Genomic DNA, 21,371 nt, shown 5'->3' with positions numbered 1-21,371 from the left:
GGTACTGAAGTAATCTAGAGAGGATTTTAAGGATATAGGTTACATGCAAATATGATGCCATTTTATGTAAGTTGCTTAAGCATCTCCAGATCTTGGTATCTATAGGGGGTACTAGCAGCAATCCCCCACGTAACCAAGGAGCAGCTGTACCCTGGAATCACAACTAAACTACGCACAGTAAAATTACTGGGCTTGTTTACAGGGCATTGCTTTATAACAATCATCTCATAAGCAGGTTCTATTATGACAACAGTTCTCTGCTGTTGACATAATCCGTTCCAGTGGAATGTCTGTCCATTTACAAGTCTGAGGGTCTTGGCTGGGCGCAGTGGCTCATGCCTGTAATCCCAGCACTTTGGGAGGCTGAGGCGGGCGGATCACGAGATCAAGAGATCTAGACCATCCTGGCCAACATGGTGAAACCCCGTCTCTAATAAAAGTACAAAAACTAGCCAGGCATGTTGGCACACACCTGTAGTCCCAGCTACTTGGGAGGCTGAGGCAGGAGAATCGCTTGAACCCAGGAGACAGAGGGTGCAGTGACCCGAGATCACGCCACTACACTCCAGCCTGGCCACAGAGAAAGACTCCGTATCAAAAAAAAAAAAAAGTCTGAGGGTTCCCACTAAGAAATTCCCCCACCTTCTAGGATATGATGAATTTAAGGACATCATAGCAAATAGAATACACTTCAGGATATGGATGCTACTTCTCTCACAAAAATGGCATTTTTAAACACTTGCACTCTTCTGGACAAGGTTTCAGCAAGGCAGTCAACAAATGATTAGAGTCCCTTTATTTGCTATCGACACCGTGGATACTGAACAGACACAAGCCCCAGACAGCAGAGGAGGCACATTTGGGGAGTGTTTTTTCCACCTCCTTTAAAAAGCTGTACACATCTGCTTTCTCCAGAAGTACAGAACAGAAACTACTCCAGAAAACATGGAACAAGGGGCTTTCCTGTCCCTCTAGAGGGATGACAGCTCTGTAAAATAAAGTTAAATAGTATGGCCGGGCACAGTGGCTCATGCCTGTAATCCCAACCCTTTGGGAGGCTGAGGCGGGTAGATCACTTGAGATCAAGAGTTTGAGATAAGCCTGGTCAACATGGTGAAACCCTGTCTCTACTAAAAATACAAAAAAGTTAACTGGGTGTGGTGGCGGGTGCCTGTAGTCCCAACTACTCAGGAGGCTGAGGCAGGAGAATCACTTGAACCCAGGGAGGTGGGGGTTGCAGTGAACTGAGATCACAACACTGCACTCCAGCCTGGGTGCCAGAGAGAGACTCCGTCTCTCTTATATTGGCATTGCCCAGCCCAGTAAGTGCACTGCAAAAAAGGGGGCACAAGGCATGAGTGTGTGTGGGTGAGACATGGCCACAGTCGGATTTAGGTTCTCATTCTAAAAGTGATCTACCTGGATTTGGACAACGAAACAAAAACCTGCCTTAAAACAAGTAATACACTGAGAATAAACGATTCTGTAGCTACAAATCAAGCCAATCCTGCAAGCTGAGTGTAACTGAGCACCTGAGAATTTGTACAAAGTACTTACATGGTGCCTGGCACACGCAGTCACTGCTTCATGAACGTGAGCCATTTTTAATCACCAACAGCATGTCACGCTTCCTGATGGAAAATCGACTTGCCAGGGTGCAGAGGGGAGGCCGAGGCAGCAGGAGCGCGCACGTGGCAGGAAGCGGACCGCTGCCGGGCACCGCAGCAGGGCGGTGGCCATGGAAACCGCTCTCCAACTGTCTCGGGCTCCGCCCGGGCAACCAACGCAAAATGTGAAATGTGCGTAAGGGGCTGTTCTCTCTTATTCACTTCTGACTTGAAGTATATTTAGTTTCACAAAGTCACTGTTCCCCGAGGCTAAGGCCAGCGGGCTCGGCACTATTTTTACCTTTTCCATCTGCCAGGCGCTGCGGCTGCAGGAGCAGGCGTGGCCAGCAGAGGGCGCCCGCGCCACACCTCGCGGAAGCCTCCCTAGAGAGGCTGGAGGCGGAGCCGCAAAGGAGAACCACACTTCGGGGTGGGACAGGAAGGAGAACGGAGACCACCAAGTCGCAAGACACTCCCCCCACTGACTGAGAACTGATTCCTGAATTCTCCTTTTCTACCAGTTAGATCGAAGACACAAGTTTCTGGACAACTAGATTCTGGCTAGGGATGACGCACGGGGAGGGGGGTCCACCGGGGCTCCTCACGTGGCAACCTGAAATAATCGCCCAGGCCAGGGTTTCCAGAACAACCTTCATCCTGTGTAATTTTCTCATTTTCAATAAAGGCATAATCTTTAAATGTGAAATTGAATGAAGGTGGCCTGATTTTTTTTTTTAAACTTTGAAATCCTTTTATATAAATGAATTCCCAAATCACAAAAAGAGAAATCTTTTGTCACACTCCAGTCCCAACTTTTCCATTGAGGCAGCGTTGCAATACTCCACAATCCTGTGAATGAGGACGCGCTGTTCGGCTGAACGTGAGATCCACTTAATGGACAAAGGCTATTATCTGAGATCAATTACCCACATTTCTAACACGTGTGTGCAGCCACACAGTGCTCTCTGGTTCTGAATATACATAGCTAGATTAGAGCTTTTAAAAAAAAATGTACTTCCATACCCAGCTGACCATATTCAGGGCACCCAAAGGAATAGAGGTTTCCTTTGCAGTCCATTATCATACTGAATTCAGCCCCACAGGCCATTTTGGTAATTGGCTGGCCGTTGTACATTATCTGAAAAGAAAAGAAAGGAGACTTTCATTTTTTTTTTTTTTAAAGACTGATAAAAAGCCTCTACCTCTCTGCATGTTGGTGGGAAACAATTACTAGGTTACAAAGGGAAGTTTAATAAACTCAACAATTCTGAAGGCAAAAGCTGACAGCATTTCTAGAACACAAAGCTTAGAAGATATGTAAAGAAGCACCCTCACGCCCCCCACCTTCCCAGCACAGAACACAGTTCAAAGCCCAGCCACCGTCTCTTTTTAAGATCAATAAGACCAAGTCCCTCCCTTCCTTCATCACCTAAACCACTAATTAGGCACTTAGCATTCTTCTGCCATCAGCAGTAGTTTGTTTTTAAGGTATAAATCTCACCCCTCCAGCTCAAGTTTCTTAGAAAAAAAAAAAGACTGCCTATCTTTTATTTGTGTTCTAAGAACCTAGCTGGTGACTTTATACAAGGTCAAAACAAAGTATTTGCAGGTAAGTACAATTACATCCATACAACATGTCTCACTTTCCTTGGAACAGAACAGGCTTACGACAAGGCATTTCTAACATTTCTCCATTTGGAAACAAAATGTTTTCAGGATGGTTTTCAACCTGACCACAGACTACGCCTGTGAGCAGGCAGGTGAATACAGTTTAAAAACTACAGCAAGGCTGTGCACAGTGGCTCACATCTGTAATCCCAGTACTTTGGGAGGCCGAGGTGGGCAGATCACCTGAGGTCAGGAGTTCCAGACCAGCCTGACCAACATGGAGAAACCCTGTCTCTACTAAAAATACAAAAGTGGCCAGGGGTGGTGGTGCGTGCCTGTAACCCCAGCTACTCTGGAGGGTGAGGCAGGAGAAATCACTTGAACCTGGGAGGCGGAGGTTGCAGTGAACAGAGATTGCATCACTGCACTCCAGCCTGGGCAACAAGAGCGAAACTCCGTTCTCAAAAAAAACAAAAACAAAATCAAAAACAAAAAAACCCTACAGCATATAACTAAACATCCAGGACCTCTTTTTACAAGGGGTGAATTAACTCAAACAACGGAGACCCCACCTCAGAAAATCAAACACAAAAGTAAAGAGAAACGAAAGCCATGGAGCTGGAGCTGAGGAGGGGTCACCTGCGCGGGGCTGGGGACAGCGTCTGTCTGGTTGCCAAGGCCCAGCTGCCCCATCTTGTTTTCCCCAAAAGCAAACACGGAACCCGTTTCTGGAAGGAAAGAAAAATATCACAAAAGGGAAGATAATGGTGAATGTTTTGAACTACATTTAGAATCAAAAGCATCAAAATAATAAAAACAGCTCATTTGCCAGGCAGAAGGCAAGTGAGACTGCCCAAAAGCTGGCAGTGCAAACGCTTCACAGCAAAGTCATTTCCCATCAGAAACTGGGTGTGCAGAGATACGCAGGGCAGCATCTCCCACTCCCAGATGGGCCTCCTATGGCCACTGGGGAGGCTCCCAATGCCCTCAGAAGCCACTCCATACCCAGGTTCTCAGGGCCTCTTTCTGATCTTGACCAAGAGTCACAAGGGTAACTCCACCCCTCCCCCCACGCCCCATCCCCAAGGCAGACCATTTGGCCTCTTGCCAAACTAAGAAACACCAGCAGCCACCTCCTTACCCGTCAAGGCCAAGGTGTGGTTCCGCCCACATGCTGCAGACACAATCACTTCGTGGCTGAGACCCTCGATGAGTCTGGGGGCTTCTACTCTCTTGGTGTCACCATGTCCTAGCTGCCCCTTCTCATTTCGACCTGCAGATCACATGAGAGAAAGTGGAAAAGAGTGGAAAGTGGTCCAGGTGGCACCACCAGGCGAAGGCGAGTACCAACACACTCTCAAATGACGCCCATCTGTGTCTCTGGAAGGCACCCTCCAAATTCCCAATAGCAGCCAAGATCCAAAGCAAAGACCGTCCTGGCCCTCCGCCCACTGGAATGGCACCTGCTGCAGCTCCCCCGACCTCCTTCCCTGGGGCAGCAGCGGGACCACCCGTGCGCACCTCCCACATCTCTGCTACAAAGAAGGGAAACGAGAGAGGCTCAGTGTGGTACGGACACCAAGCATAGGCGGGCATGCTCACAGAAATACGCTGTTCCCACTTGGAGTGCCTGCAAGACAACCACCCCGTCCCTATCCTCTGAGATGTATTTTAAGACAGCACCCATTTTGACACCTAGCTCACCACAGTTTAATCCCTTTGGTGCTCTGGGCATCCACTGAGGACCATTTGCTGTCTGCCCAACATTTCTCCTCCTTTTTCTACCCTGTGAATGGTGCTTACGGAACAGTGCCAAGCCCACCCCTAGGGATCGCCCCTCAAGGACTCTCAGCAACAGGAACCCTGGTGACAAAGCACAGATCTGCCCTGAACACAACACGCCCAGCCCCACCTCCAGGGCTGCTGCAGGTGCAACCAAGGCCCTGCACCTGTGAACTCCAGCGGAAGGCAGGCCTGAGGCCAACCCCTGCCCCCGAGTCCTCTGCAGTACCAAATTCAGCTCCAAAACAGACGTGGAAGTTGGGTGGGCCAAAAGGAGGGCTGGGAGCCCCTACACCTCATCTACGTTTCAACACAGACTACCAAGTTCCAAAACAAAAATTCAACCGGCCCCTCTCGGATCCCTCCCGATAAGAGAAAAACCGCACCTGTAACCTAACGTTTGGGGACACTGACGGAGATCTTACAGGCATGAGAAGTCAGAGTGATTCTAGGGGGTTTTCCAACCTTCTCCAGTAATGAACTTTTCACCCTTAGGTCTGATAAAGGCAGACAGCAGAGCCATTAAGATAAGTTCCAGCTGCCCTGGAGAAGGCTTGCAGGAGCAGCCTCTGACTACAGAAGGAATTGCGACTAAGGGAAACCAGCCTCTGACTCGCTCTCTAAAGAATGGCAGGCTGAAGCGCCAACACTGGCACTCGAGCAGGAGAGGCAGATACACCAGCTTCCAATGGGAGCTGCCCAAGTTCACGGTGAAAGGCAGGTGAATACAGAGCAACAAGCCCGAGGCTCAGTGGACCGAGTTGCCGCAGGATGGCGGAGGGGGCAGGCCACAGACGGAGACCCCCCCATGAGCAATGCATCAGCCACCCTCCCATGATCCTCTACACTCACACCAGACGGTGCCCCTCTGCCTTCTGGAGTGGCAAGCAGTGGGCCTGTGATACCTCCAACCCTGTCCTCACGAACTGCACTGTCTGCTCGGGGATCACACGTCTCGATGGCGGGACATACATTGTCCCTGCCCACAGGTCAGAACCGAGGGCGCTTTTAGAGCCACCAAGCAAGTGAAGCTCTGCGAGAGATCAGAACTAAGGTATTTTAGGTTTGGAACACTGACATAAAAGGCTGTGTTCAGTGTTGGAACACGAAGTAGGAGGGGTGCTCTGGGGGAAGGGACACACATCTGTGCCAACCGGGGGAAAACAAACACTCGGGCAATGTCAGCATGCCATCAAGAGACTATAAAGCATAAATTTGGGCCAGACACACTTTAGCTTTTTTCAACAGAAATCACAAAATTAGCCGTGTGCAGGGAAGACAACAGATGTTAATATATTTGGACTTTGGTATAGCAGCTCATGAAATCACAAAAAAACAGTTCAAACAGCCCAAAATAAAAATGCAGTCATATGGACTAAAAGCTAGCCAGAGGACCAGCAACAAACGGTGGGGACAAACGCCAATATACCCCGCTGGAGGCAGAGGCCAGGAGCCACCAAAAGGGCTGGGGATAAAATGAGCCTTAGCCCACACCCTATGACTGGAATGATCTGGAAGAGGACACAGGCAGGAATGGGCCGGCCAGCTGCAGAGGACAGTGCCGTGGACAGAGGCTAACGGAAGAACTGGAACCCATCCCGAGTGCCCAGGTTGAGGAAAAACAGAAGGGAAAGGCAAACAACTCCAAAGAAGGAAACTGAGGTACCCGGGGAAATATCTTAAGAAGCAGACAACACGGACAGTGAGCGACCAAGCCTGCAGAGCAGACTTGCGCAGACCTCAGACATGAGGGCCAAGGCGGCAGGGACGCAGCATCCTATGACATAAGGTGGCAGGTATAAAAGCCAGTGGCATTTCAAGTGGCAGGAACAGAGGTGTCATGTCATATCATGCCTCAAAGAGGAAGGAAACTGTCTGCTGGAAGGACAGCCTGCCTGACACATTCACATACCTCAGTATCAGAAAGATCAAGCTCCGGGCAGAAGATTCAAGAAAATATTGCTTAAACACAAGGAATCAAAGAAGTAGGGGCTGCGTACGGGCAAAAAATGTCAGGGGGAGGAAGGGGATCTGCATGTAGCGCGTAGACAAGAGACGAGCTGGGAATTAGGAAAAAAGACGTGGGCTGTGAACGAAGGAGCCCAGCCTTCTAAGACGCGAGTCTCTTTTCCAGGCAAACAGAAGAAAATGCTGTGTGGGGACAGCTGGTGACAGTGGTCCCCAGTGCCCAGCCCCCACGCGGTACTCACCCCAGCTCCACAGCTTCCCTTCCGTGGTGATGAGGAGGCTGTGTGCAGCACAGGAGCCCGAGACCACTGTCCGTACCCGGACCCCCGCCAGGCACCCATACCTATGGGGCCCCCACAAATTCTGACCGAGATTGCGGTAAGCAGCTGCAGAGAGAATGAGAATGCAGATCAGACACCTGGGGGTGGGTGGGGTGACCTCCAAAATGTCACTGGCCACCAAGAAGCCACTTCCTGAGGGTACCAGACACAGGTGTTCCTTGGGTGCCACCCTGACGTGGCTGTTGGGAGGTTGCACAAGGATTGGGTTTGCACTTCTAATCTCTGCGATGCCTCTGAAGGCCCAAAAAACAGAATGCCCAGGAGCTGGCACAGGCCTGGCGTCACCTGCCACCTTTACACCCATTCGGCCCCAGCCCCTTCTATGGGTCCCACCTCTCACAGGCCTCAGCCCCACGTGCTCTGCCATTGAGCACGCCCACCCGCAAGTGCCTGGGACCTGGTGCGAGGCCTGTCCAGGAGGCAGGAGTGCTGGCTTTCCACAGCCGTCAGCTGAGGAAGAAGCTGACCCAGGAAACCCCGCTCACCCTGACAGTCACCTGCCCCTCTTCCTCACTCCCTGCTGCCGCCCCGCCTCTCCTTTCCCAGGCTCTCCTGCCCTCCATCTCCGGCCTCCGCCCTGGGCCAGAAGGCTCTTTCTGAGGAGTGACCCAAGTGTCCTGTCTTCCAGTGTTCCCAGCAGGTCCATCAGGCCCCTCGCGGAGGGGCACTGCTCACACAGCATCCCTCCCACCTCCCCTCCTTTCTCACCCGTCCAGAGTGGCAGCCACTTCCTGACTCCCTGCCTCCACCCATACATTCGCTTCCCCTAGAATATCCTTCCCACCTCCGACTTATTCCTCAAAGCTCAAGTCAAGCACCAGTTCCCCTCCTTGGGGAAGCCCTCCAGGACAATGTCCACTGAGAAATCTCCTTCCCTCAGGGTTCCCCTGCCCCAGCCCTGCTCAGCCCTGCTCAGCCCACCACAGCTCTCTTCCTGAGCTCCCCGGCCCTCCCACTCCATGAGAAGCCACCCAGGGCCAAAGCTGTAGGCTCCCTCCAGCCGAGACCCTCACAAATGCCTGGCACGCAGTGAGCGCTCAATGGGAGAGAAAAGAAACAGCGCCTTCCTCACAAACCCGCCTTCATACCCTATTAGTGGATGGGACAGGGCCAATTTCTTACTTAATTTTTTTAAGTAATTTTTTACTTTTTTTTTTTTTCGAGACGGAGTCTCACTCTGTTGCCCAGGCTGGAGTACAGTGGCGTGATCTCGGTTCACTGCAACCTCCGCCTCCCAGGTTCAATCGATTCTCCTGCCTCAGCCTCCCGAGTAACTGGGATTAGAGGTGTGTGTCATCACACCCAGCTAATTTTTGTACATTTAGTAGAGAGGGTTTCACCATGTTGGCCAGACTAGACTGGTCTTTAACTCCCAACCTCAAGTGATCCACTCGACTCAGTCTTCCAAAGTGCTGGGATTACAGGCCTGAGCCACCATGCCCAGCAATCTTAATTTTTGAAATTGAGACGCTCAAGAATATTTCCAGGACTGTGGTGATTATCCTGAAATGCTAGCCACCTCCAAATCGAGTGTGTAAGACTGATCCAATGTAGGAACTGATCAAAAGGCTACAATGTCTCTATCAAGCGCCTGGCTCCCTGGAAAGTATCCGTGAAGTCCGTTTGAGCCCCACCCTCCGCTCCCAGCAGAGGGCGCCACATGCTCCCTCATTCAGGTGCAGGGGCAAGTGGGTAAGACTCCTGGTCGCAGGGGGCAGGAGCCAGCCTATCCCACCTGGCACCTGAGGCAGCACACCTGCAGACACCTCCCCTGAAAGGAGGAAAAGGAACATCAACAATTTCCTGGTGAAAGAGCAAACCAAAAATAAAAGCCTCATGGTCTATATTAGAACTTAAGAAAAACCCAAGGAGGTGGCACCTAAATTAAGATTCAGGAACTGTATTAATACAAAACTCAGAAGGGAAAAAGAGAAACCCAAGGTCTCTTTGTCATGAAGAGAAAATGACGGCATGACTGACAGTATCATCATGACCCTGTGCCACGGCACAGGAGGCCAGGGGATGCCAGGCAAGGGTGTGGGGCCACACTTGACCTCGATTGGCCAAGGGGAGTCTCAGGTGGTCAGATGCTCCTGGACTTACCACAGCATCTTTCCCTGCAGTGCCCAGGATGCCATCAGCTCCTGAGGAGCAGGGTTGGGTTTCTTCTGGCCTCCCAAAGAAGGGCTGGAGGGACTGCAGGGACCAGGCGGGGGAGCAAGTGAAATTAAATGCCCTGCAGCAGTCCCAGGCTCTGTGGTCAGACTGAGTGGTCAATTCCCATGGCCTCCGGATCCCTGGGGTCTGGTCCTAATCACAGAGCTATGTGTGGATTGCTGTGCTATCTTGCAAAAAACAAGACATCCAGGGTGCTGGTTTTCACCAGATCTACAGCAACATATATGTATGGGAGACAACAGAGTTAACTAGACGGTGGGACTCCAACCCTGGCCCTGCCACTCGCTTCCTTTGGTATTTACTGCCCTTCTCTGGGCTTCTGTATCTTCAATGTCAAGCGCACTGCTCAGCTGAAGAACAGCTTTGAAAAATGACGCAATACGGGCACAGGACTGGCAGCAAGGCACCATCAGCACCTGGGCTGACGTTACTGCAGACCAGGAGGCGCTTCCCTGGGACACCAGCCACTGTGTGGACGTGGACCTCTCCTGGCTCGAGCCTGAAGGCTGGGCATTCTCCAAACAAGACGTTGCTGCTACCTGCAACTTAAACCCATTTCTAACTCAGCTAGTCCCCCGGTGCTGCTGATTCATAAGCTGCTTTCATGGAACAAGGTGATTTCCAACGCCCCTGTTTTAAGGTGCCAAGACGTGCCAGCATGCAAATATTTGTTCATGGGGCAAAGCAATGCTGGAAAGCACTTTGGGAGTCTTTCCAGATGAAATCAAGAAGCCATAAAAGTTGGCTACGTGCCAGATGGGCCATTTCCCTTAAGGTAAGACACCAGTTTTCCAAAGGTAACGGGACAAAACATTTCTTCTTAAGGACCTCTCTGCTTTCCCCCGCTCCAGACTGTTCTGTCAAACCAGTTCCTACAACAATTTGGCAGCTTGCAAAGAAACATGGACTCTTCTGCAATGTCTGACATTTTGACATCTGACATTTGACAAATGTCTAGAACATTCTGACACCATCTCACAGAGCCAGTCTCTTCATTTTAATGAAAACAAGTGACGTGAGAGGGAAGATGGAAAAGGTGGCAGTGTTCATATTTCAGGATACTACTTATATTTTCCTGATTAATCTTAACGGAGTTAGTGAGTCACTGCAAAACTGTGCCTTTAAAATACTAAGATCAGGGTTCAAATCCAGCTCTACCACTACAGTGGCTGTGTGGTCTCAGGCAAGTCACTTGGCCTCTCTGAAAATGCATGTGTAAATGAAGGGAATACCTACCAGGCAAGTGGTCAACAGAACCTAGCACTTAAGAAGCATTCAATGGGTTTAAAGACACCATTCTCATACCTTGCTGCTTAGGCACTTCTTTTCGACCAATCAAGTCCCAGTTGGTTGCCCCAAAAATCAAAAGCTGCCCTTTGCACTTTGACCCTTCAAGTTTCTGCAGAGACAGAGAAAGGAAAAAAGAATTAGCGTGTAAGTCTGCACCTAGCTTCCCAAGGCTGTCCAACGACAGCACGAAATGAAAGAAAATCACTCACTTGTTAGCCCTTATGTCACCTGTGACCTCCACACGAATAGAGTCTCCCCACACTCCCCTCCCTCATCAGCAAGTGGCAATGCGGGCAACCCCAAACCTGCCCACAGCCGCTCACTTGCTAAGTCCAGGCTCATTTTTATCCTTTGACTTCCCTTTAAAATAGCTTTTGCAAAACACTAAAAGAAATAACCCAAATACATGCCTCCTTTGCAAACTGATGTACAGAGGTATTTGCAGGAAGCCTGCCGGACACTCGGGGGCATTACATCTCGCTCGTCCTAGGGCCAAGTCTCCATTTCACATGGCAAGCACAGTCTGGGACCTCAAACCCACATCACTTCTGCTGCCTACTCTGCCAAGAGCCTTTCCATGGGGACTCAGGAAGTAAGTAGAGAACAAGGTTCCATTTCTCCACTGAAGGGAGACCAGGCAGAACAAAGCTTTGGTGAGTATGCAGGGGTCCCTCACGCCGGTCTCCATGACACTGGGGGCCAATGGTGAGTGAAACAGGACCTCCCAGAGGCTGGGCTTCTGGAGGAACAAGCTGTCATAGCAGCCAGCATACTCCAATGTTCATCCTCAGTCTCTCAACACATAAAGTCATCAGGGCCACCAACTCTCATACTGTCAACGAAAACCTATGCCATTTAAAAAGGCCATTGTTCAATTCTGGGTGGCACTCATAATATTCTCAGCAGTTTGCTTCCTTAAATGTCAAAATATACTTTTTTGAGTAAGCTGTTAGTGGAAAACTCAATTCTGAACTCCCCACTCAGTCCACACTGGCTAGGGCAGCATTCATTACTATCACTTTCTGCTCTTACACATCATCTTTCCTGGATGTGAAAAGGAAAGAGATTTCCTTCTGTTTACAGAATTGTTCTTGGAAGGCTTCAGGAAAAAAGGCTGGCCAGGCGCAATGGCTCACGCCTGTAATCTCAGCACTTTGAAAGGCCGAGGCAGGCAGATTGCTTGAGCTTACAGACCAGCCTGGGCAACAAGGCGAAACCTTGTCTCTAAAGAAAATACAAAAATCAGCTTGTGGTCCCGGTTACTTGGGAGGCTCAGGTGGGAGGACTGCTTGAGCTGAGGAGCTGGAGACTGCAGTGAGCCAGAATCACACCACTGCTCTCCAGCTTGGGTGACAAAGCCAGGCTCTGTCTCAAAAAAGAAAAAAGGGCCAGGCACAGTGGCTCACCAGCACTTTGGGAGGCCGAGGCAGGCGAATCACAAGGTCAGGAGTTCAAGACCAGCCTGGCCAATATGGTGAAACCCCATCTCTACTAAAAATACAAAAAAATTAGCCAGGCATGGTGGCGTGCGCCTATAGTCCCAGCTACAGGAGGCTGAGGCAGAAGAATCACTTGAACCCGGGAGGCGGAGGTTGCAGTGAGCCAAGGTCGTGCCACAGCACTCCCAGTGTTGCTGCCCAGGCTGGAGTGCAATGGCGTGATCTTGGCTCGCGGCAACCTCTGCTTCCCAGGTTCAAGCAATTCTCTTGCCTCAGCCTCCCAAGTAGCTGGGATTACAGACACCCAGCTAATTTTTTGTGTTTTTAGTAGAGACAGGGTTTCATCATGTTGGCCAGGCTGGTCTCCAACTCCTGACCGCAGGTGATCCACCCACCTTGGCCTCCCAAAGTGCCGATAAAACGCCAATAAAATAACGCCGATAAAAGTACCCAACCATGCCAATAAAAATGTATTTGTGGGCCAGGCATGGTGGCTCACACCTGTCATCCCAGCACTTTGGGAGGCCGAAGCAGGCAGATCACCTGAGGTCAGGAGTTCAAGTCCAACCATGGTGACAAAGCCAGTCCTGTCTCAAAAAAAAAAAAGAGAGAAAGAAAAAGACTCAATCATTCTGCCTCTACAGTGTGATCACCCTACCGGTATGCATTGGCAGTACGGCTCACGCATTTCTAAGATTACACATCTTCGCCAGGCGCAGTGGCTCATGCCTGTAATCTCAGCACTTTGGGAGGCTGAGGCAGGCGGATCACGAGGTCAGGAGATCGAGACCATCCTGGTTAACATGGTGAAACCCTGTCTCTACTAAAATTACAAAAAATTAGCTGGGCATGGTGGCAGGCACCTATAGTCCCAGCTACTCGGGAGGCTGAGGCAGGAGAATGGCCTGGACCCCAGAGGCGGAGCTTGCAGTAAGCCGAGATCACGCCACTGCACTCCAGCCTGGGCGACAGAACGAGATTCCGTCTCAAAAAAAAAAAAGATTACACATCTTCACGCAGATGAATTCCATTTCATAAGAACCTTTACACAACCCAAACCTGATTAGGGCGTCCACCAAAATATAGGTTCCGTCACACTTGCCCACCCCACCACATTATGTAACAGGAGAAAGATGGTCAATCTACAGGAATGCATCCTGCAGTCGTCACGAAAAGGGAAAGTGAGGCCAGCCACGGTAACTCCCGTCTGTCATCCCAGCACTTTGGGAGGCCAAGGTGGGTGGATCACCTGCAGTCAGGAGTTGGAGACCAGCCTGGCCAACATGGTGAAACCCTGTCTCTACTAAAAACACAAAAAATTAGCTGGGTGTCTGTAATCCCAGCTACTTGGGAGGCTGAGGTTGCAGCAAGCCAAGATCACGCCATCGCACTCCTGGGCAACAAGAGCGAAACTCCGTCTCAAAAAAAGAAAAACAGGAGGTCGGGAGGGAAGTGAAACAACACGGAAAGGGAGAACAACTTTGCCACATTTAAATTATTTAGAAAATGACCTTAATCAGAGGGTGGCCCAGCCCCTGCAGCACCCACAACTCAAGTTACTTGAATTGGAGCCTAGTTTCCCGATTATCTCGCCTTCTTTGTTTAACTGGCAGGCCTGGCTGGAATATGCTACAGCTCTACAGTCAATGGGTTCTGTCAAAGTCCCTGTGGAAGGAGGGGCCTCTGAGTCCTCTGCCCAAGCCTACCAAGTTGGCATGGAGGAGGCAGTGGAGACCCAGGAATGGTGCTAAGGCACTGGAGACCAAGCTCCCAGGCCAGAGAGCAGCCTAGAAAAGAGCCCTGGAATGCCAGCAACTGTGGACCAGGCAGGCTGAGGTTCATGCGCACCTGTGCTCAGCACGCACCATTGAAGTCAAACCACCCAACACTGAGATGCAATCACTGCAGCAAAACTTCACAGCGCTGGGCCACACCAGAACCCTCAGCTCTATCAGGCCAGAGGGCATGGTTCAGGGCAAGTTCAGACAGCCAGAGCCTAATCGCAGTGGCCTTGGCCTTGAGGAGGGAGTTTCCTGGGTGACCTGGACATTTGGTCAAGGGCTCATGAAGACAGACCCATTAGGCTAGCTAAGCATTTATACGCAAACCCAACCATGTCAATAAAAATATATTTGTGGGCCGGGCATGGTGGCTCTAGCCTGTAGTCCCAGCTACTCGGGAGGCTGAGGCTGAGGCTGAGGCAAGAGAATGGCACGAACTCAGGAGGTGGGGCTTGCAGTGAGACTACATTGCGCTACTGCACTCCAGCCTGGGCGACAGAGCGAGACTCCGTCTCAAATAACAAAAAAATATATATAGATATATACACACACACACACACGTGTGTGAAAAACCCTGGTAAACTGCGTCTACTCCAGTGACAGTAGTCAGATTCCTATGAAGGACATTAACTGTTACTCAAGTTTTTACGTCATGGACCCTGTTTCCTCACACATTAGATGGAGGTTACTGTATTTCGTTATTATTTACACAACTGTTTGCTCTAAGCTGCTTTCTTTTATTCTCTATAACTTCTTTCCTCTGTCTTTAATTAACATTTAAATTGAGTAACAGAGAACTCCCAGCACCCCTTCTCACTTAAGGGGTGCTCCTCTTCGTCAGAGACTGGAAATGACCAATCATGGGAGAGACTCCCGTGCTTGGGGGCTCCCTGGGCAGGGAGAGGGGGGTGGTACCAGTGGGTGTGTGGGTGTCTGAAGTTCAATGTTCCCTCCCAGGCTGAATTCAGCCTTCCCTGATGGGTCTACAGATGTTTTTTTGGTTGAACTCAGTGTCTGCTACCCTGCCTGTGTATGAAGGTCACACAGCAGACAGCCTGGCAAATAGTCTCCCCAACAAGACGAGTGATTTTCATGTCATTTCACCTGGCTGCCTCTAGCAACCTGGTCACATAACCTGGGCAGAGACACACGGCCACGGACAGAAAAGGCACTGAGCTTCTTCAATCAACAAAATGGGATTTCTAGTCTAAAGCAATTTTTGAATTATGATCCAAATGCAAGGTGCCTGAGTCAACCTTTTAACACAGGTCCATTGAGAAGACCACTGCTCCGGGGAGGTAAGACCCCTGGGAACAATGCCGGCATCAACCAATTACCTAAGGGCCATCGACTGAAACAGACTTCCAGCTCAGCTTTCAGTTTTATTTATTTGGTCCTTTCAGATTCAACACATCTGTCTCAGGGTCCACAAAACCTTGGCAACTCAAGACTGGAAAAACTACAAAGATCTGGGCAGTTTGCAACACTCACCTGTTTTCTAGGATTTGGCCAAGGCTGCTGCCTTTACTTGCTTTAGGAGATTATGAAGTTTACAAAGAATTAGGACTGAATCTACCCTAGTGTGACACTGCGCCATAAATATTTGGAGTTCCTGGCATGTAACTTTCCAAATCCTTGGAATCTCCAAAGCAAAGTCTTTTGTATGCTAATGACTGACACTGGCAGCCCCCAGTCAGTGGGAGCCTAGGGACTTTCAGCGGCCCCCCCCAACCTCAGGAGGAAGGGAGGGGACTGACTGAAGGTTAAAGTGATGATCAATGGCTTAATCTACCATGCCTACATAATGAAGCCTCCATTAAAACCTGTAAGGACCAGGTCACAGAGCTTGTGGAGAGCTGAACATGTACCAGGTGGGTGGTCTGCAGAGGGCACGGAAACACAGTGCCTCTTCCCCCACATCTAGCCTTATAGGTCTCTTTATTTATAGCCTTTGTAATATCCTTTATAATAAACTGGTGTTTCCCTGATTTCTGAGCCATTTCAATAAATTAATTGACCCCAAAGAGGGGGTAATGGGAACCCCAACTAGAGGCTGGTTGGTCAGAACCTACCAGGGCCTGGACTTGCCACTGGTGTCTGGGGTGAAGGGACAGTCTTGGGGACTGAGCCCTCAAGCTGAGGAAATCTACCTCCAGGTGCATAGTGTCATAGATAAGCTGGAGGACCCCCTGCTGGTGTGTGCTACAGAACTGATTACTTGCTTGATAGCAGGGGGAGACCTCCCTTTACGTCTAGTCATAGAAGTCTTGTGTTGGGAGGCCAGGCGCGGTGGCTCACGCCTGTAATACCAGCACTTTGGGAGGCCGAGGCAGGCGAATCACGAGGTCAGGAGTGCAAGACCAGCCTGGTCAACACAGTGAAATGCCGTCTCTACTAAAAATATAAAAATTACCCAAGCGCGGTGGCAGGTGCCTGTCATCCCAGCTACTCGGGAGGCTGAGGCAGGAGAACTGCTTGAACCCAGGAGGTGGAGGCTGCAGTGAGCTGAGATTGCACCACTGTACTCCAGCCTGGGAGACAGAGCAAGACTCCGTCTGGGGGTGGGGGGTGGGAAGAAGTCTTGTGTTGGTTGTTGCGTGGTGAGAGAGCGGAGGAAAAAAAGAGCATGGTGAATTTCTTCTTAACACTTAGGCAATGACAATGCGTCTGCCATAAGAATGTTCTATAAAATGCACATATTTTACTCAAGGCAACTCTGCCCCTCAACAATGTAGGTATTTGGCTCATCTTCTGCAAGCGGCTTTGGGGTCACCTGCAGCTTTGGGGTCACCTGCAGCTTTGGAGTCACTGAAGGCAATATGGTTTTGGATGTTTCCTGGGCGGCTGCTTTCACATAGACCTCCTCCTAGCAACCCTGTGCAGGCGGCAAGGTGTGCAAAATGCTCAGTAAAAAAGGTTCTTTCTGCATCAAGGACTGCTGTCTGCCTGTGGTAGCAGAGTCCCTAGGACTGCTCAACAGAGAGACAGAGACCAGAAACCTGGGGCCAAGGAGCCTGGGCAGGAGGCCAACCCAGGACAAGGGGCAGAGGGCCGCCCTAGGCCTATGGAAAGGCAATGGGGCTGTATGGACCCAGCCCTGACCATGAACCAGACTCAGTAGATGCTAACAAAACTTAAACGTGGGGCACTTTGGGAGGCCGAGGTGGGTGGACCACCTGAGGTCGGGAGTTCGAGACCAGCCTGGCCAACATAGTGAAACCCCGTCTCTACTAAAAATACAAAAAATTAGCCAGGTGTGGTAGTGCATGCCTGTAATCCCAGCTACTCGGGAAGCTGAGACAGGAGAACTGCTTGAACCCAGAAGGTGGAGATTGCAGTGGGCTGAGATCGTGACATTGCACTCCAACCTGGGCAACAAGAGCTAAATTCCAGCTCAAGAAAAACAAAAGCAAAACTTAAATGCAGGATGTGCACTTTCCATGAGGCATAAAAGGGCATCATTTGTTGAACCCTCAACCTCCCAGGTGCTCTGATTCTAGAACAGCACCGACAGCCCAAAGGATGGGCATCATGGGCCGCCTTGGTTTTTAAGTGGATGGAGAAAGGAAGATGTAGCTTTTAGAGTCCTGCTTATACACATATGTAAAATAATAACGTATTTATGTGTATAAACAGGAACTTGAAAGCTGCAGTGGACTGCTGTTTACTCACATTAAGACTTACAAACGTGCAGCCCAACAAACGGCTCACACCTGTCATCCCAGCACTTTGGGAGGAGGCTGAGGCAGGCAGATCACTTGAGGCCAGGAGTTCAAAACAGCCTGGCCAACATGGTAAAACCCAGTCTCTACAAAAAGTACAAAAATCATTCGGGTGTGGTGGCGCACACTTGTAATCCCAGCTACTCGAGAGGCTGATTAGCACACAAAAACCACTTGAACCTGAGAGGCGGAGGTTGCAGTGAGCTGAGATTGTGCCACTGCACTCTAGCCTGGGCCATAGAGGGAGACTCCGCCTCAAAAAAAAAAAAAAAAAAAGACAAACAAAAACGCCATTTCCATTGACAAATCAGCTTCAAGCAGCACAGCTGGAGGCAGAGGTGGGCCAGGGAGAGCCAGTGTCATTCACACACTCCCTGTCACTACCTTCTTGGGTCAACCTGAGCATGGGGGGGATCTTTTACTCTGATGGCAAAACTCAGCGTTCCAACAGCCTGGAGCTATACAGCTGACAACTGGAGTCTTGGATGTCCAAACACAATCTTGCTTTTGGAAACTTACTCAAAATAGGATACAGGAGAGGCGGAAGCTCACCTGGCCTTTCTTTTTAGTTTTGTCCTAACATACTGTGTTGGGAGGGCAAATGTCTGCAGTCTGGCACAGCAGATTAGATGTCAAAGGAAAACAGTTCCTGTGTTCCAATTTCTCAATACTTTGGCCATTGTCTAAGTGTAGCCTGATCCAAGACCCTGGGCAGGACCTTTTGACAGCTTTTGACGGGCTCTCCTCTACTGCCTAACCGGTTAACCCTTTCACCCAGAGGGCAGTTTTACAAAGCATATTCCCATGTGCAATTTGCAGGGACATCAGAGGTTACAGCATTTGGAGATCCAGTTCCATCCATGACTCTGGACAAAGCCTTCAAATTCTGTGCCCCAGTTTCCCTATCTATAAAGCGGACGTAGAAAATGTGTTATTAGACACTGCCTGCGCTTCTCTGGAGGAAAGCACTCTGTTGTTAACCCTTAAACACCCTTAGGAGATGGGCACTTATGGAAGGAAAAAAACCTCTCCGGGTGTCAGGCTCTAAACCCCAGGTGGACGTTCTTACTCTCGGGGGGGTTATCTGAGAATCTGATGAAAACTTAGATCCTCTTCTGAAAAACATGTCCCACACCACACCAAACTTGCAGAAAGTTCTGGGGGGGGGGATGATGTGGCGGCAGATGCCAGGTTGAGATCTCCGGCTCTGCAGGCTTTTTCGGGAACGTTAAGTTGAGTCAGCCACGACCTTAATTACAACTAGAGAAAACAGAAGCCGGCCCAAGACCCCTGGAGATGCTTCTTCACTGGCGGGCTACAACAGAGCCCACCCCAAACATCCTGCAGCTTCGGACCACCGGCGGCAAACAAAGCCTGAGCACCGCTCAGCCGGGGGTCTTCCCCGACCTCGGGGGAGGGCTCTGCGGAGCATGCGCCCTTGCACCCCGCCCCGGCGCCCGCCGCCCCCACCTTCCCGGCGCGCGAGCCGGCGCAGGGCCGCACGGGGCATGCGCGGCGGCCGTCAGGCCCCGCCTCCCCCGGGCGCCGGAGCCGAGGCGGCGGGAACCTCAAAGCCCCGGTGCAAACGGCTGCACCCCGCAGAGCGCCGGCCGCCCCCTCCCCGCGGCGCCCGGGCCCACCGCTGGCCACGGACGTGTGGCGCCGGCTGGCCGCCCCCTCTTCCAAGCTGGGCGAACTTACCGAGGTCCCCTTTCCCGGGGCGGGGGGGAGGGGCGCAGAGGGAGCCGTGGGGGCGGGGCCATGACCCCCTCGCGCGGGCTTCGGCCGCCCCTCCCCCGCCGCGGGCCCGGGCGCGCGCCCCAACCGCCAACCGCCCGCGCGGTGCCCGGGGTCGGGTAGGCCGCGGGCCGCGCGCCCCGGCCCGAGCCCTTTTGTTGCGCGGAGGCGGAGGCAATGATTCAGCCCGCGGCCTGCGCCGGCCCGGCCGCCGGGAGGGAGCGTGGCGCCAGGCGGCCCTCGGCCAGAACGCGCGCCGGGCCGCGTCGCTGCCCCCGCCGGCCCCGGCCCTGGGTCCACCCGCCCGCCCTGCCCCTCACTCACGACGCGCTCCTTGGTGTGCTCGGGCTCGGTGATGACCACGGCCGCACCGCCCGCCTTGCCTGCCGCCGCCGGCCGCGCCGCGCGCTTGCCCCCGCCGGGGGTCCCGTCGAGCTCCAGGCCGTCTTCGTCGCCGCTGCTGCCGCCGCCGCTGCTGCTACTGCAGCGCTCGGGCCGCTCGCGCTTCCTGCCCGCCGGGCCGCCGCGTTTCCTGGGCCCGGCGCGGGCAGTGCCGTTGCCCGAGCTCGGCTCCTCCCAGGCCGCCGCCGCCGCCTTCTTCCTGGGCATGGTCGCGGCTGGAGGGAGACACGGGGCAGCGGCGCACAATGGACGGGTTATAAACTGCGCGGGGGGGAGGGGAGCGGAGACGAGCCACCCGGCCTCCACTTCCTCCCCTGCCCTCCCCAAAGTGGCGGCCGCAGGGTGGGCGGAGAGGGGGCGAGTTGGGAGAGGAAATCGCGCCCCTCCCTGGCCCCGGCGCGGCTCCTTCGGGGAATCCCGCAGAGCAGCCGGGAGCCCCTGAGGCAATCCGCTGGAGGGAAAGTGGAGACCCCCGGCCTATCCTTAAGTTAGGTTTGCCCACAAAGCATCACAGTTGCAACCTCGCCCCCCCAAAAGTAAAGGGAAAGTAAAAGCAGCCTCCAGTCCCCTAGATTTTCATTAAAGAAGGCTTCGGGACACTTCCAGGATTCCCCCTTGGCACCTCGGGGGTAAGGGAGCCCCTGTTCCCCGGCCACCCCACCTGCTGCTTTTGTCTCCGCAGCCTCCCCCCAAACCCACTCATCGCATTTAATGCAACGCTCTTCCCCTCACCCCGTGTCAGCCCTGGACCCCCGTTCGGCCCCAGCTCAGGGGTTCCGACCTCGGGCTCTAGTTGGCCGAATCCCTCAGGCGGACTGCCCCGGGCGACGGGGGAAGAGCCCGAAGAAAACCGGACCCCAGCCCCAAACACCTGCTCGCACAGACACGAAAAATAAAAACTTTAATGGTGCCCAACTCTCTCCCAGCCCCCTTGCCAGCCGCGCGGTCGGGCCGATCTCCGATCCGATTGCAAAGTGCCCAGGGCCGCCACCAGCTCCCCGGCGTCCCTGCGCTCTCCCCTGTCTGCTTTTTTTTTTTTTTTTTTTTTTTATTGATTTTGAACAATGGGATCTCTGTCTGTCTCCGATTAAACCACGTGGATCCGCCTTCCTTCCTCTTTTTATTGCTTCAATCACCCAGCCCCCCCTCCCCCAGGTTTTTTTTTTTTTAACCTTTTTTTTTAAAAAAAAAAAAAAAAAAAAACTTTCCCAGACCCCACAAACTGATCACTGCCGATTTTCAGACCCTACCTGGTTGGAGTGATGAGAAACCGGAGAGAAAAAAGGAAGAGAAGCAACTAAAAGATGGATTGGAGGGCTTTTTTTTTTTCCGGCCCAGACAAGGGCTCCAGCCCACTCACCAGATACACTTAAAATGTAAATACGAGCTTCCAGAACAAATGCTACAACACAAAACAGAAACACATGTGCGGCCGCGCGACAAGCGAGCGCGCGGCGGGGCGGGAGGCGCGGGGCCCGGGGGCGCGCGCGCCCCCTGCCGGCTGGCGGACCCGGCG

General features: G+C 52.1%; 1 protein-coding gene across 3 annotated transcripts in view; it reads right to left on the bottom strand.

The window, feature by feature from the left end:
- The window catches only part of RCC2 (regulator of chromosome condensation 2), a 32,570-nt gene extending 11,254 nt beyond the window's left edge, over nucleotides 1-21,316 (bottom strand). The window contains exons 1-7 of one of the 3 annotated variants that reach the window (XM_026455931.2): nucleotides 21,106-21,316; nucleotides 19,778-20,070; nucleotides 10,790-10,883; nucleotides 7,208-7,351; nucleotides 4,357-4,488; nucleotides 3,855-3,943; nucleotides 2,631-2,745 (exon numbers count right to left, since the gene is read on the bottom strand). In XM_026455931.2, coding sequence (XP_026311716.1) covers nucleotides 2,631-2,745; nucleotides 3,855-3,943; nucleotides 4,357-4,488; nucleotides 7,208-7,351; nucleotides 10,790-10,883; nucleotides 19,778-20,062 — 859 coding nt within the window. In that variant the 5' untranslated portion in view covers nucleotides 20,063-20,070; nucleotides 21,106-21,316. Of the gene's footprint in view, nucleotides 1-2,630; nucleotides 2,746-3,854; nucleotides 3,944-4,356; nucleotides 4,489-7,207; nucleotides 7,352-10,789; nucleotides 10,884-19,777; nucleotides 20,071-20,587; nucleotides 20,605-20,636; nucleotides 20,899-21,105 lie in introns of those variants that run through there. The other 2 variants (XM_023219831.3, XM_023219830.2) reach the window with 2 other exon arrangements.
- Between the last annotated feature and the right edge of the window lie 55 nt (nucleotides 21,317-21,371).

This window comes from Piliocolobus tephrosceles, chromosome 1, assembly GCF_002776525.5.
Source record: "Piliocolobus tephrosceles isolate RC106 chromosome 1, ASM277652v3, whole genome shotgun sequence".
In the NCBI taxonomy this organism is placed as follows: domain Eukaryota; kingdom Metazoa; phylum Chordata; class Mammalia; order Primates; family Cercopithecidae; genus Piliocolobus; species Piliocolobus tephrosceles.
This window is presented reverse-complemented; position numbering and strand designations above follow the sequence as displayed.